The sequence below is a fragment of the Cydia splendana genome, chromosome 18, assembly GCF_910591565.1.
Source record: "Cydia splendana chromosome 18, ilCydSple1.2, whole genome shotgun sequence".
Lineage (NCBI taxonomy): Eukaryota > Metazoa > Arthropoda > Insecta > Lepidoptera > Tortricidae > Cydia > Cydia splendana.
In genome coordinates, this window is record NC_085977.1 from 1,311,997 (window position 1) to 1,339,861 (window position 27,865).

The window sequence follows — 27,865 nt, forward strand, 5'->3', positions numbered from 1 at the left end:
AAAGGTTCTCGAGTGGCGACCACGTACCGGAAGGCGCAGCGTGGGTAGACCCCCCACAAGGTGGACTGACGACCTGGTAAAGGTCGCGGGAGTCCGCTGGATGCGGGTGGCGCAAGACCGGTCATTGTGGCACTCTTTGGGGGAGGCCTATGTCCAGCAGTGGACGTCCTCTGGCTGATATGATGATGATGATGATACAAGTATGTTCCCATAGGGGGTAATTGCACAAAAGATCCCTATGGGTCGAAGTGTATCTGCAGGGGCCCCCGAAAGCGATAAGATAAGATAAGATGTTCTCATGGCGATTTCGTCGGTAGAAGTCGTTGAAACGTTTAAACCCATTTTATGCCATTAGGATTTCAATTAAAAAATATATTATTGTAAACCGAAATACACGTACCGCACCGAAATATACGTTCTGGGCACTGGAGGCTTTGGTAAATTTTTCCTTCGTATATGACATTTATTTCGGTTTATAATTTAAATAGTAGTGTTTTCACTTGAAATAACACAAATTAAAATATTTTAATAGAAAGTAATTTAATTTGTTCTTAGGGTGTATTATTGTAACTCCAAAACAATAGGGTATTTAACTGACTAGTAAAATCAGTTTCTTTTTTCGAACTATCAAAACTATTATGGCTCCTCTACACGAATGGCCAACGCCGGCCAATCCAAGGGACGCATTTATGCATTAGAGGGAGCAAGTGATATTGCTATCTCAGTCTACCGCACGGCTGCGTCCCTTGGATTGGCCGGCGTTGGCCATTCGTGTAGAGGAGCCATTAGCCACTATGGAATTTATATGAAACTCAAAACAAGTGACGTCACTGTTGTTACGTAGTATTCATAGTTTTTTCTTTGTTTTAAAAGGCCCACTGATTAACGGTCCGCCGCACGGTATCGGTCTGTCAGTTGTTCGGAACTGTCAAAATTTTGTTCTAACTGACCGGCCGATACCGTCCGGCGGACTGTTAATCAGTGGGCCCCTTTAGGTTATTGGAGTAGGTACTTACAGGCGAGCCCATCATAGTGAAGGTCTTGCCGCTGCCGGTCTGTCCGTAAGCGAACACGCACGCGTTGTATCCTTCGAACGCGCTGTCGATCACGTCCAGGCCCAGGTCAGAGAACACCTGCAAAATAACACTGGTTTACTACAAATACAATAAAAAATCTTTATAGTACATATGGTCCTAATGCGGGAAACTACGCACTAGTGCGGGAAAGACCACTATCCGTGCGTATGTCAAAAGTTAGGTAAATCGCTCGTGTCGATTTAAAACACTCCCTTCGGTCCTGTTTTAATTTATCGCCACTCGTTTCGAATTTCCTATTTTCTGTACTTGTATCATAATAGTTACTTACGATGGTGGTAGCATGAAATAGGAGGAAATGGGGTCATACTTCGAAGCATGATTTTTGGAAGATTTGAGGGGGGGGAGGTCTAAAATCGTCAAAAATAGATGACGTAATTTATGGACAGCCCCTATTGCCCATTTTGCGAAAAAGGAAATTTGTAGGCGTTTCGGAATAAGAGCATTTAGCAAACTGCGAAAGGGAGAAGAGGGCATTATCCGGGCCTATATGCGTCCCAAGGCCCAAGCAATTTCTACCAAAGTTTTAACATCAGTCTTTTTTTACTTCTACTTAAATTATCAACCATTCTATTCCAGTCGTGAATGACGTGAATTTAACAAAAGGTCGGTATTCGCATGCTTTCACACAATGAGACGACCTTGATTGATTTAGATAAAGCATGTCTGCATATGCGCGGAGCTGAGTAATGATTACGGCTAAACTATTTCATCTATTATTTATAGAAACATGGGCATATACTCGAGGAATTGAGGAAGGGTACCGCCGTGACAGGGTAGCCTAAAAGATTAGGGTATTAGCCGCGTAAACTGGGCTATAACCGCGAAAATCGAAGTTCGCAAATTGCGTGCATCTTTTTCTGTCACTCTAATTAAGCCTTCATTGGAGTAAAAGAGAAAGATCCCCGCAATTTGCGAATTTCGGTTTTCGCGGTAGGCCCCCTGAAGACGTCGGTTCGAATCCGGCCTCCGCTACTGGGAGGGTTTAGTCACTTTTTCTTTAGTATATGACAATTATGACATCAATTTCAGTAGTGTGTCGAAATGTAGTGTTAAATACCTGTTCCTGTGACGCATAGTGTGAGTCAGCATGGTCGAACGACCAGTACGAATGGTCGAACGTGAAGTCCTTGTATTTCTCGCGGTTGCCCTCATTTTGCTCTTTGCTATTCTGGAATAATGAAAAAACATTCACATAAACAACCTGTATGCTCCCTATCAAATATGATCATTGAAGAAGTGACCTTGACATTTAAAACAATAGATTAAAGCTCTAGCCGCCCACGCGTCTTGATAAATTTTGATTAGTCGAAATAACGATTCAAATTAGAATGGAACGAGTAGCTAGTGCCTAGCTAGATCAGTGCCCCAAGCGCGTTAGTTCCGCGTAGCATTATTCCCGATCGCATTTTTCCCCACTCGCGTTAGTTCCGCGTAGCATTATTCCCGGTCGCATTTTTACCCACTCGCGTTAGTTCCGCGTAGCACCATTCCCGGTCGCATTTTTAGACGGAACCCCGCTTCGCGGGGCTCCTATTTCTGGGCGGTTTGCCCTTCGGGCATCTGAAGCTACCTAACGAACCTAACCTACCTACACTTTTTTCCCCAAAGTGTAATGTTTTCATGGACGTCACACTAAATTAATAGGTTAGGTAGGTTAGGTTCGTTAGGTAGCTTCAGATGCCCGAAGGGCAAACCGCCCAGAAATAGGAGCTCCGCGAAGCAGGGCTCCATCTAGCTAAGTTGTGAACTAAATGTTTTTTGAAAAACAAACTCTAGTGGTGAAAAATGCGACCGGAAATAATGCTACGCGGAACTAACGCGAGTGGGGAAAAATGCGATCGGGAATAATGCTACCCGGAACTAACGCGTTTGGGGCACTGATCTAGCTACTCAATGGAACGGGCCTTTTTATAGGCCTCTGGGCGGCTATTAGGTTAAAATTTCCCACGCACGGATCCGTGTCTAAGCATACGAGGGGTTAAGTACTATCGCCCACACTGTTAACCGTTCATCGGTGGACCTTATTACAAAAGGCATAAGGTTCACCGATGGACAGTTAAGAGAGTTGCTGTTTGTACATCATTATATGATCTCAGAAACACATTAGAAATTGTAGTTACCTCTCTGAGGGCTTGCATAAAACAAATACTGAGAGATAATTTTCACATTTGACATTTACCTTGCGGAAGATGTCGCCATGAGCGATTCTACATAGGGGCTATTCATAAATTACGTCATTTCAAATTAGGGGGGGGGGGGGGGATGGTCTGGACATCGGATGATGGTTCGAAGTGCACGATTTTTGGGGTCAAAAATCGATGACGAAATTTATGGACAGCCCCATACATATACCTAATAATGAAGTAAAATAGGTAAGTACATGAATCGAATGTAAAAATAATCCTTGGATAAGGTGCTGATAAACCCCAACACTTCGTTATAATATAAGCATGACAAACTTACTTTTACAGTTAGTAATCTGGTTTTCTTTCCTTCCATCTGGACAATGAGTTTTGCGCTCATGTCCTTCTCCCTGTAACAAAAAAGATATTACAGTAGTATACATAAATATAAAATCTATATGTATAACACCTTTCTCTCTCGCCCTCCTCCTAATAGAGAAAGTTTGCATGGACGGATTGATGTCTCGATTATTGTTTCACGCTAAAACGTATTCAGAATCATCAGAAATTAATCAGTAAGTATTGGATGGTAGGTATTTATCACACAGATAATTTAGATGGTTACATACGTTACATTACGGATAATTGTATGCTAGATATCGTCACAACACAAAAATCTCGTATCTCGCACTGCTACTCAAAGTTAAAACGCAGTAACTCTGTATGCATTCCATACATAGTTAACACATTTCTCTTTTGATTGACAGAACAAGATACGATTTTTTTCAAAGGAAACACGAAATCATCCTCTAACAGCCCGGCATAGGGATAACATAGGCTACTGTATTTTTCTGAATTCACAAACAAGTTAAATAGTTTTGGCGCTGGCGTAGATATTTCGCAGCACGAAAAAACAACTTTATAAAACCGATATTAGATGAAATTAAATAACATTTAGAAGCATTTTATAATGTACTAAGTGCCTTGAATAACACAATGCACACTTACGTCATTCATTATTATATAAATATTTACACAATTTTAAAGTATGTTTACTTTTTCGATGCTCTGATGTAATAATCTGGGCTATGATGCCGAGAATCTAGGCTAGGATATCTAGGATATGCAAATGTGACTGCCATAAGGCTATAGAATATTCATATACATCTACGTATTAATTATGGACACCACCTGTCTTATGTCCGATATGGTGAGCAAAAAAAGTAAAACCGTGTATACTCGCAAATTAAGAGTTATCACTATTATCAGCCTATAAATAAATAAATATTATAGGACATTCTTACACAGATTGACCAAGTCCCACAGTAAGCTCAAGAAGGCTTGTGTTGTGGGTACTCAGACAACAATATATATAATATATAAATACGTAGAAAACAACCATGACTCTGGAACAAATATCTGTGTCATCACACAAATAAATGCCCTTACTGGGATTCGAACCCAGGACCATCGGCTTCATAGGCTGGGTCACTACCCACTGGGCCAGACCGGTCGTATATATACTTATACGTATATGTATAAGTATATACAATCCACTGCTGGCTAAGGCCTTTTCTTACTTTACAAAAGGGTTTGTTGAGGGCACTCATTTTACCTATTAGAATCCTGAGGGCCTACCGCGAACCACGTTCGACGTGTTGCGTCCCTGTCACACTTACGTACGAATTTACAAGTGCGACAGAGAGGCAGCACGTCAAACGTGGTTCGCGGTATAGGCCCTCAGGATACTAAAACAATTTTACACGAATAACACGATTGACAAGAAAGGGAGAGTAATGCTTTTACAAGTTTTTATTAGGGTTCCGTACCCAAAGGGTAAAACGGGACCCTATTACTAAGACTCCGCTGTCCGTCCGTCCGTCCGTCCGTCACCGCCTGGTATGTATCTCATGAACCGTGATAGTCAGATAGTTGAAATTTCCACAGATGATGTATTTCTGTTGCCGCTATAACAACAAATACTAAAAAGTACGGAACCCTCGGTGGGCGAGTCCGACTCGCACTTGCCCGGTTTTTTTAACTTTCATCTTTCGGTTGTAAAACTCCGCAACTTTATTGAGTTTAAGCTCACTAGAATCATCCCGATGATTAGTAGGTAAATATTGTTGTGAGATGTTAAGATCTAAGTCCACTTCAGAAAGTATAGACAGACCAAATATTATGCAGTATTCATAATATTATATGATTTATTTATACAGAAAAACAAATACATTTTGATTCACGTTATTTCAACATAAGTACTTTCCTTTTTTAGTTTGTTAGATGCACGACCTACCATTTCTGGCTACTTTAAGGTTGACTCAGTGGCGGATTTGCCATAAGGCCAAGTAGGCCCGGGCCTAGGGCGGCAAGATATTTAGGGGCGGCAAATTATGACGAAATATTCGCTGATGATAACAAGAAATAACTCAAAATGTAGTCAATATGATGGGTGCTGAGAAAGGGGCGGCTACAGGGCCTGGGGCCTAGGGCGGCAAAGACTGCAAATCCGCCACTGGGTTGACTGCAACATAAAACCTTATGAATGTCCGTCTTTTGTACGATAAGTATTTCGTCCGTCCGTTCGTTCCGACCGTCGTTTGATGTTATCAGATGTCCGTCATTTCTTTGTCGGTAGTGAATATTTAACCACGCGATCAAAATACCCGTATATTGACCCTACATTGTGTGAACTGGATATGCAAATCATTTTAAATAGTAACTATGAACAGTGTTTGGTAATATTTGTACAAGTTTTATCAGCAAACACTATGCGCTCTATAATTAGCCACCATAATGATAGTGTGTGTTTGTATGAGTCATCTTTCTTGATTCTACGTTTTATCGTGAATTCTTGAATCTGGCTCAGAATCAAGATCATGATGACTCACATCCTTTGTAGTAGCCCAGAATGGACTACTATTACAGTAGAATGGAAACAAAAAATAGTATAAAGGTCATTGTCAGATTTGTTACGCTTTTAATACCTAAATGAATAGACTTTTAGGGCCCTGTTACACATTTGTTTATGAAATAGGACTAGGAGGCAAACGGGGTCGACGAATTGCCTGATAATAAGCAATCATCGCTCCCGTGGACACCAGCCACACCAAAGAGGTTGCAAGTTCGTTGCTGGCATTTAAGATGGGAGTACGCCCTTTTCTTGAAGGTTATATCTGTCTGGAAATACGGCAGGCGGCAGTTCATTCAAACATGAAACAACAACCATGGAGCTCTGTTTTCCTAGGATAGCAGTGCCGTCATATAGCGGCTGTCTCCATACAAAATACTACTCATCCATATTTAACCGTATTATTTTGTATGGAGACGGCCCTTAGAGCATTTATTAACTGGAGACGTCATGGCTGTCATTTTACGAAACAGTCTGCCGATGTTTGCGCGGGAGGACGTCAAATGTATTGCTATTTCTACATGATTTGTACATAACGTACAAATAGCCATGTCAGTCCATACAAAAATTTGCAAAGTTTTTCGGCAGAGGGGTAAGCTCTTGAAGGCGACTCCAGTTATTAAATGCTCTAAGAGGCGGCCGCTATATGACGGAACCGCTATCCTAGGAAAACAGAGCTTTAGGAAACTAGAGTTTAGACCAAGAAAGGTCTGCAGCGAATTTGATAGCCCACGCAGTGTAAGTATTATTTTAAACATCAAACGTCTATGAAATTATGATGTATTAAATAACACTTGCACTGTGTGGGCTATCAAAATCGCTGCAGACTTTTCTTGGTCTAACTCTAATTAGTGCTCAGTGTGAGTTATCATTGTGTAAACAGGCCTTCTATATGCGTTTTCTAAATTTTTAATCATTTATGGTCTGTTTGGTCACGGACTTAAATTTTTGAGCCATTTAGGGTTCAAAATAATTTGGTTGGCCATGCCATGGAAAGTAAACACTAATTGACTCAACAATTATAGTCTGTGACTTTTATACATTGCATTAAGAATATACTATAAGTATAAAGAGACTAGAGATATATTTTCAAATATATTCCTTGCAACCTACCTACCAGCATATTTTAGAATAGAATAGAATACCATTTATTTCAGTATAAAAGTACACAGTTATACAAAACATACACAGAAAGAAAGGAAAAAAAACACTTATAACTAACTTGTACACTGTAACTATACACTGAAAAAGGTGAACACTCAGCATGATGCCGGGTCCTACTGGAGTAGTACCTGACGCTGGTCTTCCGTGAACACCTGTAGGGAGCGTAGTTGGGCGCAGCTACAGTAGAGTTATTAAGATAATTAAAACTATAGGTAACTAATAATTACGACAATAAATAATGAAGCGACAATGAAGCAGTTGACGTTTTACATACTCTCTTAGATATTAAATACACAGGTGTTCATATTTTATTTTCAGTGCATTAAATTTTCGTATCCAAGGTGCAATTTCTATTATTATAATTTTACAAGTGCATCAATAAATTTTAATCTTGTAGTAATTTTTAAAGCGTGAATAATTTTGTAATTTCATAATAACATGCACAATTCCGAGTGTCATGTAATAAATTGTTTACACAGCTGTTAGTGCAAAACTTGATTACAATGAACCAGAATCTGTTATATAAGTATTTACAGTGGCCATCAATATTATGCTGTAACCAGGGCGCTTAAAAATGCCACAAGTAGCTCTTTGGAGACACAGCTGCAGCTCTTTACATCAAGTTTGCTGACCCCAGACCTAGGTATGCTGGTACAAATCTTTTGGCTCCATATATACTTTCAGTCAATGGTTTTACTTAATTCAACAGTTTGGTATGCGGAGAAATATTGGACTTTTTATAGACTTGGCCAAGATTGCATCAACTCAATTGTATATAAAAAAAAACCTTCATCCCTAACTTTGTTATACATGTATTTTCTTAAAGGATTCTTATTTCAAATAAGAAAAAAACCAAGTCTTAAGACAAGTTAAACAAATCATACTCAAGCAATTTGATGTTTTTATTCTATTGATAGACCTGTGTATGACCTGGAGCACCTTATTAACTATAATAAACAATGTCAAATTCCTAAGAATGTTTATATTTAGGCATCCGCTACACAAACAAACAAACGCTTCCAAGTTTAGGTGCCATTATACTTTCATTTCAAACAGCTAAATTATGGCTATGTAGGTCGCAAGTTTTTGTGATTTCCGCAGCTTTCATCCAAACGGCTGGCGCAGGTACAGTTTGTGCTCCCAATGCAGCTGAACCGTGAAAGTCATTGCCGTTCATAGTGACATCATTGTTTTTTTTCCTTCCCCAAATCATATTAGAATACTGTCATAAAAACCTGTCCAAGACGTAACCAGTAGCTAATAACACCGCACTGCGACCATAAAATAACATAATGCTGTCAATCATCCACGATAATGGGCGTTTCGGAAATTACATTGTCCCATACAACAATAAGAAGCAATAACATTACGAGTTTTACTTTTACTTGTATCTAGACTTTACTGACCTTTGGTTGAACGGGCGAACCCTTACAGCCACTTTTACCGAAGCCATTGTCACACATTATATTGTCAATAGATTTATTATGAATTACATTTAACCACACAAATACGACACCACAAAGCTCGTTGACATTTTTTTGCAACTTCAATCACTTCAATGAATGAAGTGACATGACATGACAGCAGTGGAAAGTGTATTTTTCTGTGTTGCAGTAAAAATTCTGGCTTCACCAGTAACTAACCAATCATGGAATGAATATTCAGAAGAAGTGCTTGGGATTGGCTAGTAGTACGTGTAATTTTAAAAATAGAAGAATATGTTTTTTTTTGTGCTTCACTGAAAATTTTTCACGCATTTTTACAGATGTTTCGAGATATATTTAAAAAAATAAATAAAACTGAAAATCAATCAGGAAGTGAATATTTCTTTATAATTTATCCTCAACCAAGAAACTTATTGTAACGGATTTATTGTTTGACGTTTATAACCCTCGTGAAACGAACTTAATTTTACATCTGGCAACATTTGTCAGCTGTCGATATTTCCTCCCGAAGTACAGGTTAGAATTTTTCAATAATTTGTATTTTTCATAATTATCCTGATATATTTAAGGAAACGGCTGTACAAACAACGTAAATAATTGACATTTATAAGTATAAATAGATTATCAATAGAATTATAAACATCTGCTGTGTTCATACTTCAATGCCGATGTTTGTCACATTACATAATAATCATTTTTACAGCATAAACCTGCAACCATGTCTGACTCTGCGCCCAGCCGCCCCATGAAGTTCCCGTACACGATCTCTGCCAAGATCGCGCAGTTCCCGTTCAAGTACTACGTCGCGAATCAGTGGATCTGGAAGTACTGGATGGTTGGCATTGGTGTGTCTATCCCCATATTCTACAAGATCCACAAATTGGGTAAGATTTTCTTATTTCCCTAAATGTTTCTTATGGAGCAGTGGCTCCTAAGTCTCCTTTAAAAATTGTTACCCCTGTGTAATGTCACTAATGTCCGGGAGGCATACCCCCAATTAAAAAATAAAGCTAACTATAGAAGCAAATACAAATAATTTTTTGGTATCGCGTCTGTTACCCCCAAAGTGTAGCTGGGTAAAACCCCTGGCGACTAATTACCTCTAGTTTAGGAACAATGTTATGAAACTTATGAAGTATAGATTGATAGTTAAGAGTGTAAATTAATTGATAGTAAATAGTCTGTAGTTGTATATTCTAATAAAGCTGTTTATTTCTAATTAAATTGTACAAACAGCAACACTATTAACTGTTAACAATGTGGGCAATGGCACCATCATTCAGTTACTTTATCCTCGTAAGTCCCCGTGTACTTGTACAAGTACAAATTAAATTCGAGTTTTGAACTCACATAGAAATAAAAGAAAGTTCCAAATTCAAAAGCGCCAAAATTGCCCTGGGTCTTACGAGGTTAAATTTAAGCTGTAGCTGCTATGAGGTGTATCAAACCATAGTTTTTGGTCTAACCTTATGAACGCCAAACGGCGCATCTATTTGCCGTGCCACTGACGCCGCGGGGGTAAAATTTAGTTTTGTGAATAAATAATGCCAACCTAAAAGCGGGGTGTTTTGCAGTAGATCTTCATCCAAAAACGATTGACGTCAAATGCCGTCTTTGTCACGATTTTGCGTTGACGTCAATTGCCGTCTGTGGCGTTCAAAAGGTTAACATACTAAAAACAGTATAGAAATTGACTTCTTAATGTCAGATAGCCTCATGTCACGCTGGTCAATGCAAACTTAGCATAGACAAATTCTTTTTCATTTATTTATGTTGTTATCCTATATTAACAGTGCACATTTTACCTTGCAGCGAACTCCCCCGAGAACGTCAGCAAGTGGGCCGAGATGAGGAGGAAGGAAGCGGCCGCCCACCATTAAACTTTTGATAGCACTTTTTCCGGGCAAATCAAGATTATGGTATATGTAAGTTAAGCGAAAGTGAATAAATCATGAGTTAGTTTACTTTGAGTTTTATTTATCAAATTTAGTTGAACACAAATATAACGGTTTTTTCCCAAAAATGGATATTTGAGTGTTTGTGCTCTGCTTGAAACACATGTTACATGAGACTCTTGAAGCACTGTAGCCCAGCAAGTGAATTCTTCAACAAGCAACACTATACCTAAAATTGAATCTGCAATGTCCGTTTTTACGTATCTTTCTAACAAATATGGTTGCTAGAACCTACAGGTTCGGATTTTATACGCCTCGGATTATAAACGCCTGAAGGCATAGCCAAGATGACAATTGTTGATATAAAACGTCAATTCATGCGCACGGTTACAACCCAATATCAACCTTCGTGCATTCTAGCAAGGTTCACGATGGCGTGGCGTACAAAAGGTTTACTTCTTCATGCTTCGCGTTCTCGTTTTTCAAACAAATTCCTTGTATCAACATTTAAGCATTTTTATGGATAGTAAAGTAAATAAAACTCGCCAAGTTATACCTTACTGGGTGCTTTATTACTAGAAATGTAAATTATTAAAAAACTTATAAATTACATCAATAAATTAATAATCGCAAACAATCATTATTGATACAATGCACTGAAAAACCAACATGCTATTTTACTTATAGGAATGCATTTTGATCGCAGCATTAAAATAATTAACAATAATTTCAAACCAAAACAATTTGGAGTAGCCAGACTCGTCACTGGTTTAAAAACTAGCAACACTGAAAAAAAAAAACAAAAATAGAAATTCCGAAACAAAACAGCAGCGAAAAAACCCTTTTTGATGCAATCTAAAGAAACCTTAAAGAAACCGTGTTTCTAAAATAAACTTACGATTTAAAACTAGGTCTAAATACTTATTTTAAAATCTTTAAAAAATAAATACTAATTGTTGTCGAACACAAGCCTTAAATAAATTAAATCACTGCCATTCCTGTGTCCGTGATCATACTATTAAAAAAAAACTGACAATCGGTGGACGATGATACCTTTGGATGATTAATTGGTTACGTAAAAAGTACCTATATTAATTCTACGTTATTTTACTAAAAGATCGGTGGTAGTTATCACAGGCATCAATCTTTTTTGTACTATTAGCACACTATTGACCATAAGTTAGAGTTTAGACTATCACTTTGCAATAAGATTAACAAATGGTGAGTGAAGTGTCGACGCTGGCACTATACTAATCGCAAACCAAACTGACACCCGAAGTATATATCTCTCTCACTCATGATATAACCACGTAAGCGTGAATGAGAAGTTTTACGACCCCGGACGTAAGTTTAGTTTGCGGGTATAACAGCAAAACCTAAAGTAGACTTTATGTCTATGCAATACGGTTTACGAATGGTCAAACTATTGTGGAACCCATGCTTTCTTACTGCTCTACCAAGCGAGTATCGAATAACACGGACACAGGACTAAAGGGAGACAATAAATGCAGGCACATTTGTAGCTGTAAGACCAAAGACAATGATATTTTTTTAATCAAGGGGCTACCCAACTCGTATCGTTTAAAGCCAGATTTTTATTTTACACGTTCAATGCGGTATGCTTGTACCCCAAGCAAAGTAACCTATGTTTAATTACGAGTTACATGAACTGCCGCTGCGAAGGTGTTAATTACCTCTTCAATTTTTATTCGACTCTTCATAAACAAGACACATTTAAGCAGCCCCTTAACTTGACAAATCAAGTTAGTATTTGGACTTACGTTTCAAATATACTCCATTTGGAGCTCTAAGGCCGCGGACCGAACAGCAGCGGGCAGCGGACGCTCAAGGCCATTAATACATTTGACAGAGTTCAATGTATGAACCCCCGCTTGCCGCCCTACTGCCCGCTGGCCTCCAGTCCGCGGCCTAAATACTGTTCTACTGTAGCCAGTGCAAATTATATTAAACAAGCTAGGATCCAGCCTAACTCACTGTCTTTCAACTTTTATTACAATATTCTCACATGTCTTTTATAAGTACAAGTGTGACGTCACAAGTCATAATCAAATGAATAAATTAAAGATGTACAACCGAACACACGGACCTTATTTCCGTAACATAAGGCTCATTTTTGTTTACAAAGTATCTTCGTATGATCTTCAGAACTTAAGCGTTTGTCTATAGCATGTTTATATAAAAATAATTCACTGAATACGTGTACAGATTACGATTTTATGTAGAACGATACAATTATATAGTGGTGTAACTCATTTTAGATTCAAAAGGTATTACGTTTTAACTGTTATAACATCTAAGTTACATTTATTGATAGACATACATAATTTGTCAATATGATACGAAAATATTGATCAATACTTTGAAAGTGTCAACAATCATCTAAATCTCGGCGAATCAGTTTCGCCGTGGCCAATATCAATATCAAACAGTCGTATCAATATTCATTACAATTGACAATATTTATTTCTCATTAAAGTTACGTAACTTACTCGTGACGTGGCGTCCCATTACTAGTATATTTTGTCAGTAAAAAAAGTCGCGTTATTCAAATTTTCTATGGGAGGACAAGCCTTCGCGCCTAATTTTTTTAAATTTGCCGCCTTTTTCTATTGACGGAAATGGCTTGCCAAACTATAGTTTTATTGAGCTTAAAGCGATTCACACACACCACAATCTTCCGTGGTGTGACGTAATATATCAATCGATGCGTCAGACGTTTTTTATATAATGTATTTTAATAACAATCTGACTTACTTAAATCATAAATACATACATTGTGAAGTCGATCGCTTCTACAATGTGACCGACGTGACTGTGTAAATCGCCTTACACTTTTGATTTCTCACAATTGTTATGTTTTGACATTTAATAGTCGAATAAATTTCATTACATGCTAAGCCACGTCACTAAATAGCGAAATTTACAAAGCGTTATAGTCTGACGAAAAAGAGTAGAAATTAAAAAGTGGCAATACTGTAGTGTTGTCCCTTTCAAATCAATCTATATAAGAAAACGGGACGACACTACAGTATTGCCACTTTATAATTTCTACTCTTTTTTGTCAGACTGTACAGTAAAACGTTTACCATATAAACAACATGCACCAATTTTTTGACGCCTCATACAGTCAGGTGTCAGGAGTATAAACAGCAGCACTGTTAACTGTCCATCGGTGGACCTTATGCCGATGGTAATATGGTCCACAGTGGACAGCAAACAGTGTGGGTGACACAAATGTACGCGTATACAAATGGTTGTTTGTGCTCCAAACACGACGAGGCACGTCTACACAGACCGAGTGGCTTCACGCGGCAATTTCCTCGCGAAGCTCGTTCTGGGTGGACCCACTTATTTATGAATTTTCTTTACTAGTTGTACTTGCAGTTACGGATTATTGGTAGTTGATATATCTTATCACCATTCAATAAAGTTTAAATTTGTTCAGTTAACTGTATCAACTGGTAATTCCAATCCAAACTGACTGTATGATAGACGTCCCATCATTAGCACTGAATTATTGTTCACACGACGTATCCGTGTCCCGATCACCATTCACTATATTATACGTAGTTCAATCACAATCTCACTAGCCTCGGTGGGCGGACAGACTGCAGTGGTTTTTGGTGTTTCTTCAATCCTATACGGCACAATTGTATACGAAACAGTGTTATATTGATTGTTCGCGAAGGATTTAAAAAGAAAATACTTTAGGTCTTTTTGTAGACAATGCATATGGTTTAAACACAGTGTACAGCTAGTTATTATATAGACAAATAAATGTACCATCAGCCGTAAAAGTGCAAAGCGAATTTATCAATGAATGAATCATAATTTCTCCATGCAATTTCGCAGCTCACTGTACTAAGCCGCTTAAAAATGTAGCCATACATTTGACAGTTGAAATAGAAGGCGATGTATTGGCCCATACATCATGCGGTAACCAAGGGTTTAAACGACAACGTTTGACAATCCAGATACCACCGTATGGCGGACTTTAACTGTGAAATTGTGAGTAGGAACGAAAATATTTCCTTCATTAATAAGTTTCAATAGCGCTAAGTACTAGGAGTAGATGAAACACCAAACCAACGTCTGTCGCCCTAGTAGCACAGGTAGTCGCGCAGGCGCGGCGGCGGCTGCGGTCACTTGAGGCGCGGCTTCTTGGCTCCGGGCGCCGCCTCGTCGAGGCGCAGCTCGGGCAGCGGCGGGAGGGAGAGGTCGGCGCAGCGCCGCTGGATGTACTGCTCGAGGCGGACGCCCGCTCTGAAAGTCAAAGAAAGTTAAAATAGTTATTTTCACCTCAGCAGCTCGAACAAGGGTACTTTGCTTCTTAAAAACAGTGAGCAAAATCCGATTTTGCTCACTAAGTCATTTTGTATCACTCAGTGAGCAAAATCGCATTTTGCTCACTGAGTGAGACAAAATGAGTGAGCAAAATCGCATTTTGCTCACTGAGTGAGACAAAATATCATTCAAGTGATCTTTATAGTCAAATGTCATTTCAACATGCGGGGTCTAATACAAGTTCGATATACTTGGGTTCTATTATCTCTGTCCCTCTAGGTATGTTCTCACTGCTTAGGGTGAAAAATTTTGTGTACTACACGAGATCAAAGTTATTTACATCTCGTGCGCTTTTGAATCCCTTACTACGCTCAAGATTCTAAATTAGATTCACTCGCTACGCTCGTGAATCTATTATAGAATCTTTCGCTTGCACGGGACTCAAAATAAGCACTCGAAGAAATATCAAACTTTGATCTCTTGTTGTACAAATAACTATTGTACAACAAGAGATCAAAGTTTGATATTTTTTCGAGTGCTTATTTTGAGTCTCTAATCTAATATAGAATCTTGAGCGTAGTTAGGGACTCAAAAGCGCACGAGATGTAAATAACTTCGATCTCGTGTAGTACACAAAAAATTTCACCTGAGCAGTGAGAACATACCTATTCCTTGAAAAATGTAATCCTTCTTCATCACTTAATACCTGCACTCATGTTTTCTAAATCTTTAACCTTTGTTTTTTTTTATATCTATACAAACAATTAAGTTTAATTACCGCAATCGAACACAAAAACAAAACGTACTAATAAATTTCAGTAAGATATTGTGATAATAGATCGTTCGCAACGTCGGGCCGTGCTCGTTGACATCACCATCCCCCATGATGAGAATCTCGTGAAGGCCGAGAAGGACAAGTCCAGTAAGTACCTGATAGCCGCCATGTGGGATGTTGATTCGACGATCATTGTCCCGATAGTCGTTTCAGTGAACGGTTTAATAGCGAAGAGTCTCGACCAACATCTTGAGAGACTCTCGCTAGGTGGTTGGATCAAGGGACAGATGCAGAAGGCGGTGATCTTGGACACGGCGCGGATAGTCCGCCGGTTCCTCTCTCTGCAGCCCTGACCACCGGTAGCTTGGGCCTTGCCCCGCTGCTGGCGGCACCCTAGGTTAGGTTTTTTATAATGTGTTTATATGTATTTTTTATTGTTTTGTAAGTGTTTTTATATTTTACTTTTATATTCATATTATAAAAACCTAGCCTAAGACGAGACGAATGATGAATAAAGAAATTTCAGTAAAATAATATGGAAATAACGGACATCAACTGACACTTCAATCGACAACTTTTTTTTGTAAAAAGAAACTTTGTAAGATAGAATCAGAATCAGAACTTTTATTGATAAAATATAAGTATTTTACACGTCAACACATTATTTCTGTTACAGCACACATTATTATTTCATACATTAAAACATTTACAGAACATAATTATTAACTATTTTAGGTCAAATTATTTTAACTTACATACTACTTTTAATTCAAATTATATCCATTTATTTATTATTATTATTATCCATTTAATTTAAAATTATTAATTTTAATTATCGATTTAAGTCAATTATTAGTATTTTTTTTTATTAAGTTTAAAATAAAAATAAAATAAATAAATAACAATCTTAACATTAACAACTTATATTTAATTCTTTGGTGGTATATCATCATTATACCTTATATTAGTGTTAGGCTTTGGCAAGTAATCAGATGGTTCCAGATGGCTGAAAGAAGTCTTTTACTGAATATAGTGCATCCGTAATTAACTTTGCCTTTAGTTTATTTTCGAACGACCTACCACTATTTTATTCTTTATTCTTTATTCTTTATTCAAACACTATGTATAAGTTTACAGCTCAAGCCAAGGCACTTATACTGTTAATTAGGTACATATATGTTGTCAGTATCAGTCAGTATCATAAAATTAGTAGGTACACTTATTGTATTACACACTTATCTTTATAATTGAACATACATATTATGTATTACTAAGTTACATAGAGATAAAAAAAAGAATCTGATATTAAATAACATAGGTAGAGTTTAAAAAAATCCTGATACTACGTTGTAGTATTGTATTATTTGCATTTCTAATATCATCCGGTATTGCGTTATACACCTTTGGACCAATTGAGTGTAGCAGTTTTTTGGACTTTGCCAGTCTAGTCGGGGGTGGTCGCAATTTATGTCGCTGCCTTGTATTGCGATTGTGAGCGTCACCGTATGTTGCGAATTGGTCTAAATGCGTTCGTACATATTTTGCGATTTCCAGGATATACAGACTTGGTAGCGTTAGTATCTTGTACTCCTGGAACAAGTATCTTACGTCGCTGTCCCACGGTACGGTCCGAGTTGCGGATAGGTACTATTTGTCAACTTTGGTAGAAATTCTTAAAGGTAAAGTAATTAATTTTGCATAATAATCTGTGTATTTTTTGAGTTCATTATTTTAATTGTACAATAAAATACCTAAAATATAGTATTATATCAGTTTTTATCAAATCTTGAACTTTATTTTTATTAATTAATTATTAAGAATTCATACTCGTACGTGGTTTGGAACGATGCGGTCTGAAGTTTTCGGGGATCTATTATAAACCCTGAATATACCGTTGAATGTCGTTTTAACTTTTTTTTGTCTGTTTATTTTTGCTAACACTGTGAAAGGGACAGAGATAATAGAACCCAAGTATTTCGAACTTGTATTAGACCCCGAAAGTTGAAATGACATTTGACTATAAAGGTCACTTGAATGTCATTTTGTCTCACTCAGTGAGCAAAATCGCATTTTGCTCACTGTTTTCAAGAAGCAAAGACCCCTTGTTCGAGCTGCTGAGGTGAAAAGGTCATTTTTTTCCGTTAATTTATAAAATGGGATAGTTAGACAACAGTCGGAAAAGATAGCGCTACTAGACGAGGATAATCCCGTAAATCTCCACTCATTATGCGCGCATTTTCGCACGGTGCATGTAATATGCGTATGAGCAGTAGAGGATTTAGACAGATGACAAAGGGGCTCAACCCATGCGATCTGCGTGACAGGAGCAAAAAGAGACGTGGGCTAATCGTGAAAAAAGTCTTCATATACATATGTATATGTATGATGTAAGCATGTGCTTACGTCATGCATACACAAGTGAGTAACTGGTTCATTTAGCTTGAAAATATTATTCGCGCATCTCCCTGGGCTTACTCCAGCCACATACGGCTGCAAACACAATAACAATAAGAAATTAAGTACACAACTCACTTGGCTACAGGGTGCGTGTCCTTGTTGTAAGTGTAGCAGTTGTGGAACACGAGCGCGGTGTCGGCCAGCAGCGCCGCGTCCGTCTCGTACTCGCCTCGTGACAGCTTCTCCTTGATCGTCGTGAAGTCCATGGGAGTTTTGATGACGTCCAAGTAGTCGGGCACCTGAGAGAAATATAACGTTATTATTATTTTTAATGTGCGTCCAGATCTGGTGAACGTGTCGTAAAAACCTCGCGTGTAATACGTAGTATACGTTGTGCGATGCGGACTACAAGCCAGTAGTATCCACGTGCGGTTCACTCTGGTACGCTTTCTACTCTGGGACTATACTTAGGACGATATAAAACTTATTTCAAAGAACATCGCCATCTATTTCAACGGTCAAATATCCGGTTATAGTTAAGTTAGTGCATGAAATCAGGATTTTTTAACTAAGGAAGGGAGAATGTGATCTGGAAGGAAGAGACCCTGCGAATCTTTGAAGTTAAGTCAGGGAAGCCATTTTGTCATTAAAATAGGCACGAAATTCTTTTCTGTCTCTACGGGACTACATTTTTAGGGTTCCGTACCTCAAAAGGAAAAAACGGAACTCTTATAGGATCACTCGTGCGTCTGTCTGTCTGTCCGTCTGTCACAGCCTATTTTCTCGGAAACTACTGGATCAATTAAGTTGAAATTTGGTACACATATGTAAATTAGTGACCCGAAGATGGACATGTAACGTAAACAAATAAATTGTTCACCTCAGCAGCTCGAACAAGGGTACTTTGCTTCTTAAAAACAGTGAGCAAAATGCGATTGTCATTCGAATGTCATTTCAACATGCGGGGTCTAATACAAGTTCGATATACTTGGGTTCTATTATCTCTGTCCCTCTAGGTATGTTCTCACTGCTTAGGGTGAAAAATTTTGTGTACTACACGAGATCAAAGTTATGTACATCTCGTGCGCTTTTGAATTACTACGCTCAAGATTCTAGATTAGATTCACGAGCGTAGATCTTTCGCTTGCACGGGACTCAATATACGCACTCGAAGAAATATCAAACTTTGATCTCTTGTTGTACAAATAACTATTAAACATCGGGGGCACTTTTGGGGGGTAAATGATAAAGTTAAAAAATAGAGTTTTTCAAACTATGTATATCGTGTTATATATCAAATGAAAGAGCCCATCTTGAGAATTTCAAATATATTTATTTTATAATTTTAAAATACATAAGTTATTTAAGAAAATAACCAAAAAATGACCATGCGCCCCCCCTCCCCTTTATCTCCGAAACTACTGGGTCTAAAATAAAATAATAAATACCCACAATAGTTCTTTACCTATAGATGACAGGAAAACCTATTAGAAATGTGTAGTCAAGCGTGAGTCGGACTTAATGTACGGAACCCTTGAAACGCGAGTCCGACTCGCACTTAGCCGGTTTTACCGTCAATGACTGTGTTACCAACTTACCATTTCCGTGTCGACGGGGTCGTAGAACGGCCAGCAGTCCTTGTGTTTCATCACCTCTTTAAGGAGCTGCTCCAAGCCCTCCGTATGGAGTGACGTTTCTTTGTTGCCTCGTTTTCTGCCGTTCACTTGTTTTTCTTCTGCAGATCAATAAATACGTTTTATCATTTTAGAGCAGTGGTTCCCAAAGTTAACTGGGCTCTGACCCACCTAGCAAAAACTGCCATTTTTGGGGCCCAACTGTTGGCCGTCTTAAAATGGGCATAAAATGTTATTCATCACGTATCTCAGATTTTGTAGAAGTTTCAGGGCCCACTCAATATTGCACCCACAGATAGGTTGCAGCCCATAGTTTGGGAAATCCTGTTTTAGAGTACATAAAAGATAAATTACAAATCTTCTTCGGCTCAGTAATTTCCTTTTGAGAGGTTCCGTTGATACAATAAAACTATAAAAACTTCTAACTAAACAAATCATTTTGTGACATCAATAAAATGAAATAAAAACTATACTTCGTGCGGCTACTCGTTTAAATTTTTGTAGCAAAATGCTTCAATAACGCATTTATGTAGATCAAATGACTACATTATTGGCGGTTTATATCTAAAAATCTTACCGTGAACACCGTTCGTAAGAGGCGCTTTCGCTTTTTTGCTCGCACTCGTGTTGACTTCGTCTTTCGATCTACAATTAGAAAAAAAAACATTTGAAAATAAAGAACAGCATTAAAGGGCCCCACTGATTATCAGTTCGCCGGACGATATCAGCCTGTCAGTTAAACGCAAAATTTGACAGCTCCGAACAACTGACAGGCTGACATCGTCCGGCGAACTGGTAATCAGTGGGGCCCTTAAGAAAAATTGTTTTTGACGGTACTATATTTATATATATAAACCTATATATATTTATATAAAAAATTTTTTTTAATTTAATCTGTTTATTTCATAAAGAAAGCATGCATATTTACAATCTTAACTACTAATCTTAAATTAAAAAGATTTTTTGAGTTAAGGAGTCTACGTTATAATTAATTATACACTATTACTTATTAATTTTATTGTTTTTGATATGATTACATATTTAATCATTGTACCAATTACTAAATAAGCAATTTATAAGTCTTACAAACTTTACATTAAAGAAAAAATGCAAAAAAGTTATGCTTCCAGCAAGCCTTGAACCCGCAACCTCCGCAATCCGTCTTACAAATTGAGAGATGGCCTTCACATGGCGACCACGCCCTGCCAACTAGAGTACTTACTTGCGCGATCTCCTATTGTTAGTGGGCGTATCTCCATTGACGATAGGCGACGCTTCCTTGCTCTGTCGTGACCTCGTCTTCTTAAGTGCTATTAGCGATGTGTTGTCTTCACTGTCGTAAGAATCTACAATACAAATAATAATTATAAATTTTTGTATTGTTTAAAAAAATATTGCTTTAGAGATCGGCCACACCGCTGCTCAATAGATGTTGACGCACCGTTTACGCAGCAAAATGTATGACAAAAAGCAACGCATAAAGCGCGTCACGTATACGCTGCGTAAAGTTTCGGTGTGGTCGGTCCATTAGATTTTTTGTTTTTTAAATTATTGATTAGCTTGATTTAAAAAGCTGTAATATCCCAGCTAATGTTAGTTAATTATAAGATTTTGTAGTTCATGCTTTAAGATTCCATGTCAAATTAAGGGTTTAGAAGAACAAGGGTCAAATTTGTCTTTGAGTGGAGAAATAGGCCTTATAATATTAGCAGAAGTACTTAAAGAGCAATATTAAAGCCTTTACACCATCACACATCAAATAAGGAGAAGACTTGTTAGAAATTGAAGCAAATGTGTGGGAATACATCATGGAATATGTTATTGGTTAATGCAGCATTTCCCAAACTATTGGTCGCGAGCAATATTGAGTGGGCCCTGAAACTACTAGGAAATCTGAGCGTTATCAATAATTTTTTATGCCCCTTTTAAGACGGCCATGAGTTGGGCCCCAGTAGCAGTAGCAGTTTTTGTTAGGTGGGTCAGAGTCCAGTCAACTTTGGGAACCACTGGGTTAATGAAACATCAAACAACCAAAGAGTTTATAAAGGATGTAGAATTATGCTAAATGCAAATGAAAGAACATGACACCAATGACCAAACAATGAAGATGGACGATATGGGAAATCGTTAATTACCATTTAGAGAAAGCGCTAACGGTAAGTAGGGTAAAACACCATTTATATGGCACCCAAAATACTCTGAACGCGTCAAAAATCAAAACAGTTTACCGCCGTTATCGTTGGGTTTAAAAAAAAAGGTGTATCTAAAACAAAATCGTTTACTCGGCACGTGTTTTTTGACATCTCAAAGCTGAACTCCAGACCACTTTGCGACTTCACACATAAGAGCGGTAATTGATTAGAGAAAGTATAAGCCAAATAATTAGTCAGAGATTTCAAAATCCAACCCATCAAAATTTTAAATTACTTATTCTGTCGTAACCCAACCGGTAAACCGAGCCCAAAAACTTTAAATATGAAAGCACTTTTTGCCAGAGTATAAACACGAGAGAACAGGAACATTTAAATTTCCTATTTTCGGTGCCGCCATGTAGGTTTACCCCACGTTCGCAAGATGCAAGCGAGATGAAGCCACGTAAGGCGTGGAGCATGTAGGCGGGAGACACCAACCCTCGCTGCTGCGGCGGCCGTGCAGGGCGCGCGTGTAGTGGTGGATATTGTCGAGCGCGGCCGCGGCGCAGCGCCGGCTGGACGGCTCTTGAAACGATCAATGTATTAGCTTTTATGGAATAAGCGTTTCGTAAGAACTTAGGTCTAACACGTTTGGTAAAATCTTGTCCATATTCTAATGGCGTTATTCATAAACGTCTGTCAAGGCTAATAAGCTGTTAAATTTGTTAGTTACAATTTTGAACACTGTCTGAATAAATAAATTATTTATTTATTATAAATCTAATAATCTCATGATAATCGTTTTTCCTTAGCTGTCTTTTTGACGAACACATCGTAAGAAAGGGAGAAATTTTAACACAGGTTTAACACTTTTATGAATTGGGGATAAATATTAAAATAACCATATATGAGGGATGACAGACGACGCAACGTTTAAACTCTAAATTCTTTTAGGTAGGACCTTTAAATTAGAAGCATAATTTTCAATTATTGTTCAGCTGCACTATGTAAGATTTTTTTTTTTAATTTAACTTCTTAAATACGATTGAAAGTTTCTAATTACTGATGAAATCGAGGGTGGAGGTAAGTTATGGATTCATTTAAGTAGGTGGTATGGAGTTAAGTAACTGTTTATGACCAAAACATGTACTTAAAGCTGTATTGCTAAGCGCCCAAAAATCACACGATGGTTCAAAACTTACTATATTTTTTACATGTGATTGAAAATGAATCTTTTTTATTTACAAATCCAGAAAACATATTAAAATTGCAGACTTACTCATTTTATATCACTTCTACCAGCAATCGCTTTTTATTTAGTAACAAAAGCTCGTCGTTTGTAATAATTTCAAAACACTCACCTCTCATATGCCTCGAGTTCTTCGGGTGTGCAGAAGGTGGGGCCTGGCAGGCCTGGCAGATCCACCGCTTGGCCTGCCGCGAGGGCGGCGCGGCGACGCACTCGGCGTGGTAGCGGGACTCGCACGAGCGGCACACGGCCGCCAGCTCTCCTCCACTGCCGCACGCCCCGCAGAGACCGAGGTCCAACTCGTCTTCCGACTCCTCGCTATAAGGATAAATAAATATCAAAGATCAGCACAATTATCCATGTCCTGAGATCAACACATACTAAAAATAATAGTGGGGCAAATTATGCTTCTGACAAAACCGTTATTCCGACCCCTTACTTTACTGCACTACGCAAAATGTGACAGGATTTAATTTCCCTCACAGATAACCACTTTCAAATTGATTTATGAAACGTCAAACCGGAACGAATGTCGTCAAAACTCCGTCCCTAAGGGCTCATTTAGACGATGCCAGAACTCGCATGCGAGTTTCATTACATTGCGGGTTTTGATCGGTCGGTTGAATAGGACATAACAAACAGTCCGCAATGTAACTAAAATTACATGCGATTTCGCGCGCCGTCAAAATCAGCCCTAATGCGTTTGTATACTACGCATTTGAGCACTGCGTCTTCGACAGCACTATAGGGTGTAGGACTTCGGTGTAGCGAACTGAAGAACAAAGCCATGTGGTAACCAGACCTCGGATTCTAGAGGGCATAATTTATTGGTGGTAACTAACCTTTTACTGTCACTGTCGTCGTTGATAGGTTCCTCGATCACTCGCCTCCGTTTGCGCGGCGTCCGCTCCTTCGGCCGACACTGCTCGCAGAACCAATCGCCGTCTGGTACTTTCTGTCGACAAAAGCACACAAACAACTTGTAAAATATTTTAACAAGAAAATTCATGAGATATAGAAACATTTAAAACGGGTTACTCAAGTAATATATCTTAAAATATTTGAATAAATTATGAAAATCATCGACAAAAAGCTTTACCTGTCAAAAGATCGACATAAAGATTGATGCGGGGTTGCGAACTGCATCGCAGCCATAATTATGTGTTTTTAGTTTTAAGATATATTTTTTAATAATATGCATGCTAGTTTTAAGGTATTTATCTATAGTTGCCTGAAAATAAATATTTTCATTTCATTTCATTAAAAAAATCTAGCAATATTGGACCTAAATAAAAATAACGTAACTCGTTTTAAATATGTTAATAAATATATTTATTTCGCGCGATTAAATCATCAATTCACTCTAATCTAAAATCAGACCAATACAAAATAAACAAACTGATAAAAATAAATAAAGGACTACTTTAAAACCACACCAGCAAATTAAACAAAATTAAAAATACGTAAATCAATAATGCTAAATGTTACAAGATGTATGACATGCCGATCGTTATATCTATCTACTCATAGGTATATAGTTATTCCAACTATAATTATCCAAACAAAAATGGAAAGAAACAATCTACACAAGTTACCTTACGCTGCGTCAAGTTTAAGTTCGCCTGATAGCATGAAATTCAAACGAAAACTTGTTAACTTGATAACACGCCCATTTTTTGCAATTACATTTGCGTTTTTTTTTGTTATATAAACATCTGAAGTTGAAATATTTCATCAATTTTTATTAGGTCATTACCTATGAAATTGGCGTTTTGTTCGGAGAATTTCAACGAAACACGAATTTCCATACAATTAATTTTGCGGATATTTTTTTGATGGCTAATTCAAACCAAACAAAATTTTTCCAGTAATTTTTGACACCTTTAAGGTATGTTTTCAATATCTCCATTTCTTGAAAATTGGTACCATTAGAAAAATATAAGTAATTTTAATACTCGAACCGACAGCACATGAAAAGACCTATTTTCAAGGCTTAATTCTGAACACTTAACAATAAAAAATAACAATTAATTGTATGTAAAATCGTTGTTTATTGAGTGCACTGTAGTTTTATTGTAATTGTGTATGTACTTTTGTAAAAAAAAAAAAACTAGGATCAGACTTATATCTATGAACAAAAACGCCAATTTCATAGGTAAGGACCTAATATTTAGGTGTAAAGTTACAAAACCCTATTGTAAAAAACTGGACAAGTGCGAGTCGGACTCGCCCATCGAGGGTTCCGTGCTTTTTAGTATTTGTTGTTATAGTGGCAACAGAAATACATCTGTGAAAATTTTAACTGCCTAGCTATCACGGTTCATGAGATACAGCCTGGTGACAGACGGACGGACGGAGAGCGGAGTCTTAGTAATAGGGTCCCGTTTTTACCCTTTGGGTACGGAACCCTAAAAAAACCTATTCTTAACTTATTTCGTGTCCGCTTCCGATTGCTTCCTACAGAGTCGGCAGCTCGCGTCCAGTATGGGGGTTTTACACTTCGCTGACGCAATATGACAGGGTTCTATGTTACATTTTCAAGATAGTTGAAATTCGACGTAATGTCACTATGATAATGTTCAAATTTCAGTTCCATAAAAGTGAAACACAGAACCCTGTAATATTGGGCCAGGGACTTGCATTGAGTGTGAAGTATGTGTAGTCAAGGTAGAGTGACTTTTTAATTTCCAAAGAAACACTCACCGTAAGTTTAGGCTTCAGGCAATACAGATGATGCCCCTTATTACACCCATCGCACAGCAACATATTATCCGGGTCAGTTTTCCTCCTACACAACCTACAGCTCGCATTCAATATGCTAGCTGACCATGTGATGCTGGAGTCTAGCGTGAAGAGGTGTAGGACGATTTGGGCGAAACTGCGGCACTCCATGAGGGAGACCTCCCAGCGCTCGAGGGTGTCGTTGTCGAGGGGCTTGTTTTTGGCCTCGCGCTCTTTGCGTTCCTTGTCGCTAAGGCCTGGGGAAAGATCATTTGATATATTTAACAAATATCCAGCAAACTTATAGCACAAAAACGTAATATATGTAACACTTTCAGTGCCAAGTGCCCCATTCCAATACAATAAAACCACGCAGCGGGTTCTTGGCAGTGAATGTGTTCAGTAGACTAGATTCGGATTCACTACCGTTTTACGACCTCCTTTTGCGCTAGGGCTAACGTGTTTAAACAAATGACTCAGCCACCACACCACACGGTGCAAGAGCAGCGATATATGGAAGACTAGAAAAGAGGTTAAACTGCTCCCGCTGACTATAGAGTGCGCTAAGAGTAACATTCTGTCCGTGCCCACCTGTATAAAAACAAAATGAAGCACAAATTGCTGTAAACAAGCGCTTTCTTTAATGTTGAGGTCTCACCCACACACCCAGTGAGCAGCAGTGAGTGAGTGGGTGGGGTAACACTCACCCAGTGGGCGCTTGATGTACTTGTGGTGTATGGCCTGCTCCACCTGAAGAAGTGCTCCCGCCAGCCCTCGAACTGTGGCGTGCAGGGCGGCGGTGGAGGCGCCGGGCTCCACCTTGATGCCGTTGGGTCGCGGTTCGAGGCAGTGGCCGGGATCGCGGTATTTGTTCTCTGGTATGGCTGTTATGTCGGTTTTGTTGTCTGGAAAGTTTATTGGAATCAGCATGCAAATATCGTTTGCACTAGAAATTTATCAATTTAAACTCTCGCGTTTTATACACATATTTAAAATAATTACCAGCTCTAGTCACGGAAGGATCGACCCACAAACAGGGGAGTCTTTCCGTGACCACACACGGTGCAACTCAGAAACGTCTGAATTTAAGGTAAAAACAATGAAATTATATCGCGGTAGACCTGTTTGTGTAATTAAATATGTGCACTATTACTGGTGGTCAAATAAAATAATGGAAATTAAAGGCAATTGGTTAACAATCGTCGAAAAACGCGTTCGGTTAAATGAAAATTTGGCGAGTAGCTGGTTTGTTAGTGCACGACACCTTGCATTTTGAGACTATGCGCTGAAACTTGGCACAGTTGATTGTTAGCTGGTCTTGAGCAGATACAGACCGGGAGCCGTCGAGAGCCACCTCTCATTTAGTGGGGGGGAGGGGGGAAGTTCGACGCCGCCGCGCTTCACTTGGAGCAACATTTCTCTAAAACTATACCTATTAGGGCATGTAATATATCATTCTCGGATAAATTGAGGATGGAGAATCTATTTTAAGAACAAAAACAATGCCCTTTCTACCAAAAAAAAAAAAAAAGCAGAAAAGACTAAAAAAACGTATTTTATTATTTTTTTATAATCACCAATTTTTTTTAAGCGTAGCAGGAATCTGAAAACAAAAAATACAGTGGTAAAGCTACACTTATTACGTTTTAAAAAATATATAGTTTATTATACAAAACTGTTGATAAATGGGAGATACAAAATAATATACAGCGTGAGTCAGAGTGATCCAATACAAAATATTATTAAGGTGGGAAAGTTACTTATAATTTGTTCTGCAATCGTTTTTTTTTTAGTCTTTCGTAAATAACTCTTAAACGGTAGCCCGGAGCAAAAACTTATCTTTCACGTAAATAATCTGTTTCAGATTTCTTATAAAATAAGTGCCACTTTTTTTCGCTAGGATCAATATTTTAAAAAAATATTGAAGGGAGAAAATAAATTCTAAGGTTCCCTTTTTTGTTAATTCGTAAATAACTCGTAATCGATGGCCAATAGCAAAAAATGTTTTATTACAGGA

At 38.1% G+C, this 27,865-nt stretch overlaps 3 protein-coding genes across 4 annotated transcripts in view; 1 reads left to right on the forward strand and 2 right to left on the reverse strand.

Annotated features, from left to right (window-relative positions):
- LOC134799364 (kinesin-like protein Klp98A) overlaps window positions 1-8,902 on the reverse strand; it is a 53,795-nt gene extending 44,893 nt beyond the window's left edge. Inside the window, exons 1-4 of the mRNA XM_063771774.1 lie at window positions 8,702-8,902; window positions 3,561-3,630; window positions 2,155-2,265; window positions 1,017-1,133 (exon numbers count right to left, since the gene is read on the reverse strand). Coding sequence (XP_063627844.1) covers window positions 1,017-1,133; window positions 2,155-2,265; window positions 3,561-3,630; window positions 8,702-8,748 — 345 coding nt within the window. The 5' untranslated portion in view covers window positions 8,749-8,902. The remainder of the gene's footprint in view (window positions 1-1,016; window positions 1,134-2,154; window positions 2,266-3,560; window positions 3,631-8,701) is intronic.
- Window positions 8,903-9,139: 237 nt separating this feature from the next.
- Window positions 9,140-10,704, forward strand: LOC134799176 (uncharacterized). Of its 2 annotated transcripts, none has more exons than XM_063771571.1 (3): window positions 9,140-9,256; window positions 9,444-9,624; window positions 10,553-10,704. In XM_063771571.1, exons 2-3 carry the CDS (start codon window positions 9,459-9,461, stop codon window positions 10,618-10,620), a joined length of 234 nt encoding a protein of 77 aa, XP_063627641.1. In that variant the 5' UTR covers window positions 9,140-9,256; window positions 9,444-9,458; the 3' UTR covers window positions 10,621-10,704. The 2 variants fall into 2 exon arrangements, with proteins under 2 accessions (XP_063627641.1, XP_063627642.1); XM_063771572.1 differs by having other exon boundaries at window positions 9,213-9,329.
- A 4,010-nt stretch (window positions 10,705-14,714) lies between these two features.
- LOC134799362 (bromodomain adjacent to zinc finger domain protein 1A-like) overlaps window positions 14,715-27,865 on the reverse strand; it is a 30,342-nt gene continuing 17,191 nt past the window's right edge. Inside the window, exons 17-26 of the mRNA XM_063771772.1 lie at window positions 26,556-26,753; window positions 25,831-26,105; window positions 23,970-24,082; window positions 23,251-23,445; window positions 22,377-22,453; window positions 20,969-21,092; window positions 20,324-20,391; window positions 19,711-19,847; window positions 18,248-18,411; window positions 14,715-14,919 (exon numbers count right to left, since the gene is read on the reverse strand). Of these exons, the coding sequence (XP_063627842.1) occupies window positions 14,799-14,919; window positions 18,248-18,411; window positions 19,711-19,847; window positions 20,324-20,391; window positions 20,969-21,092; window positions 22,377-22,453; window positions 23,251-23,445; window positions 23,970-24,082; window positions 25,831-26,105; window positions 26,556-26,753 (1,472 nt within the window). The 3' untranslated portion in view covers window positions 14,715-14,798. The remainder of the gene's footprint in view (window positions 14,920-18,247; window positions 18,412-19,710; window positions 19,848-20,323; window positions 20,392-20,968; window positions 21,093-22,376; window positions 22,454-23,250; window positions 23,446-23,969; window positions 24,083-25,830; window positions 26,106-26,555; window positions 26,754-27,865) is intronic.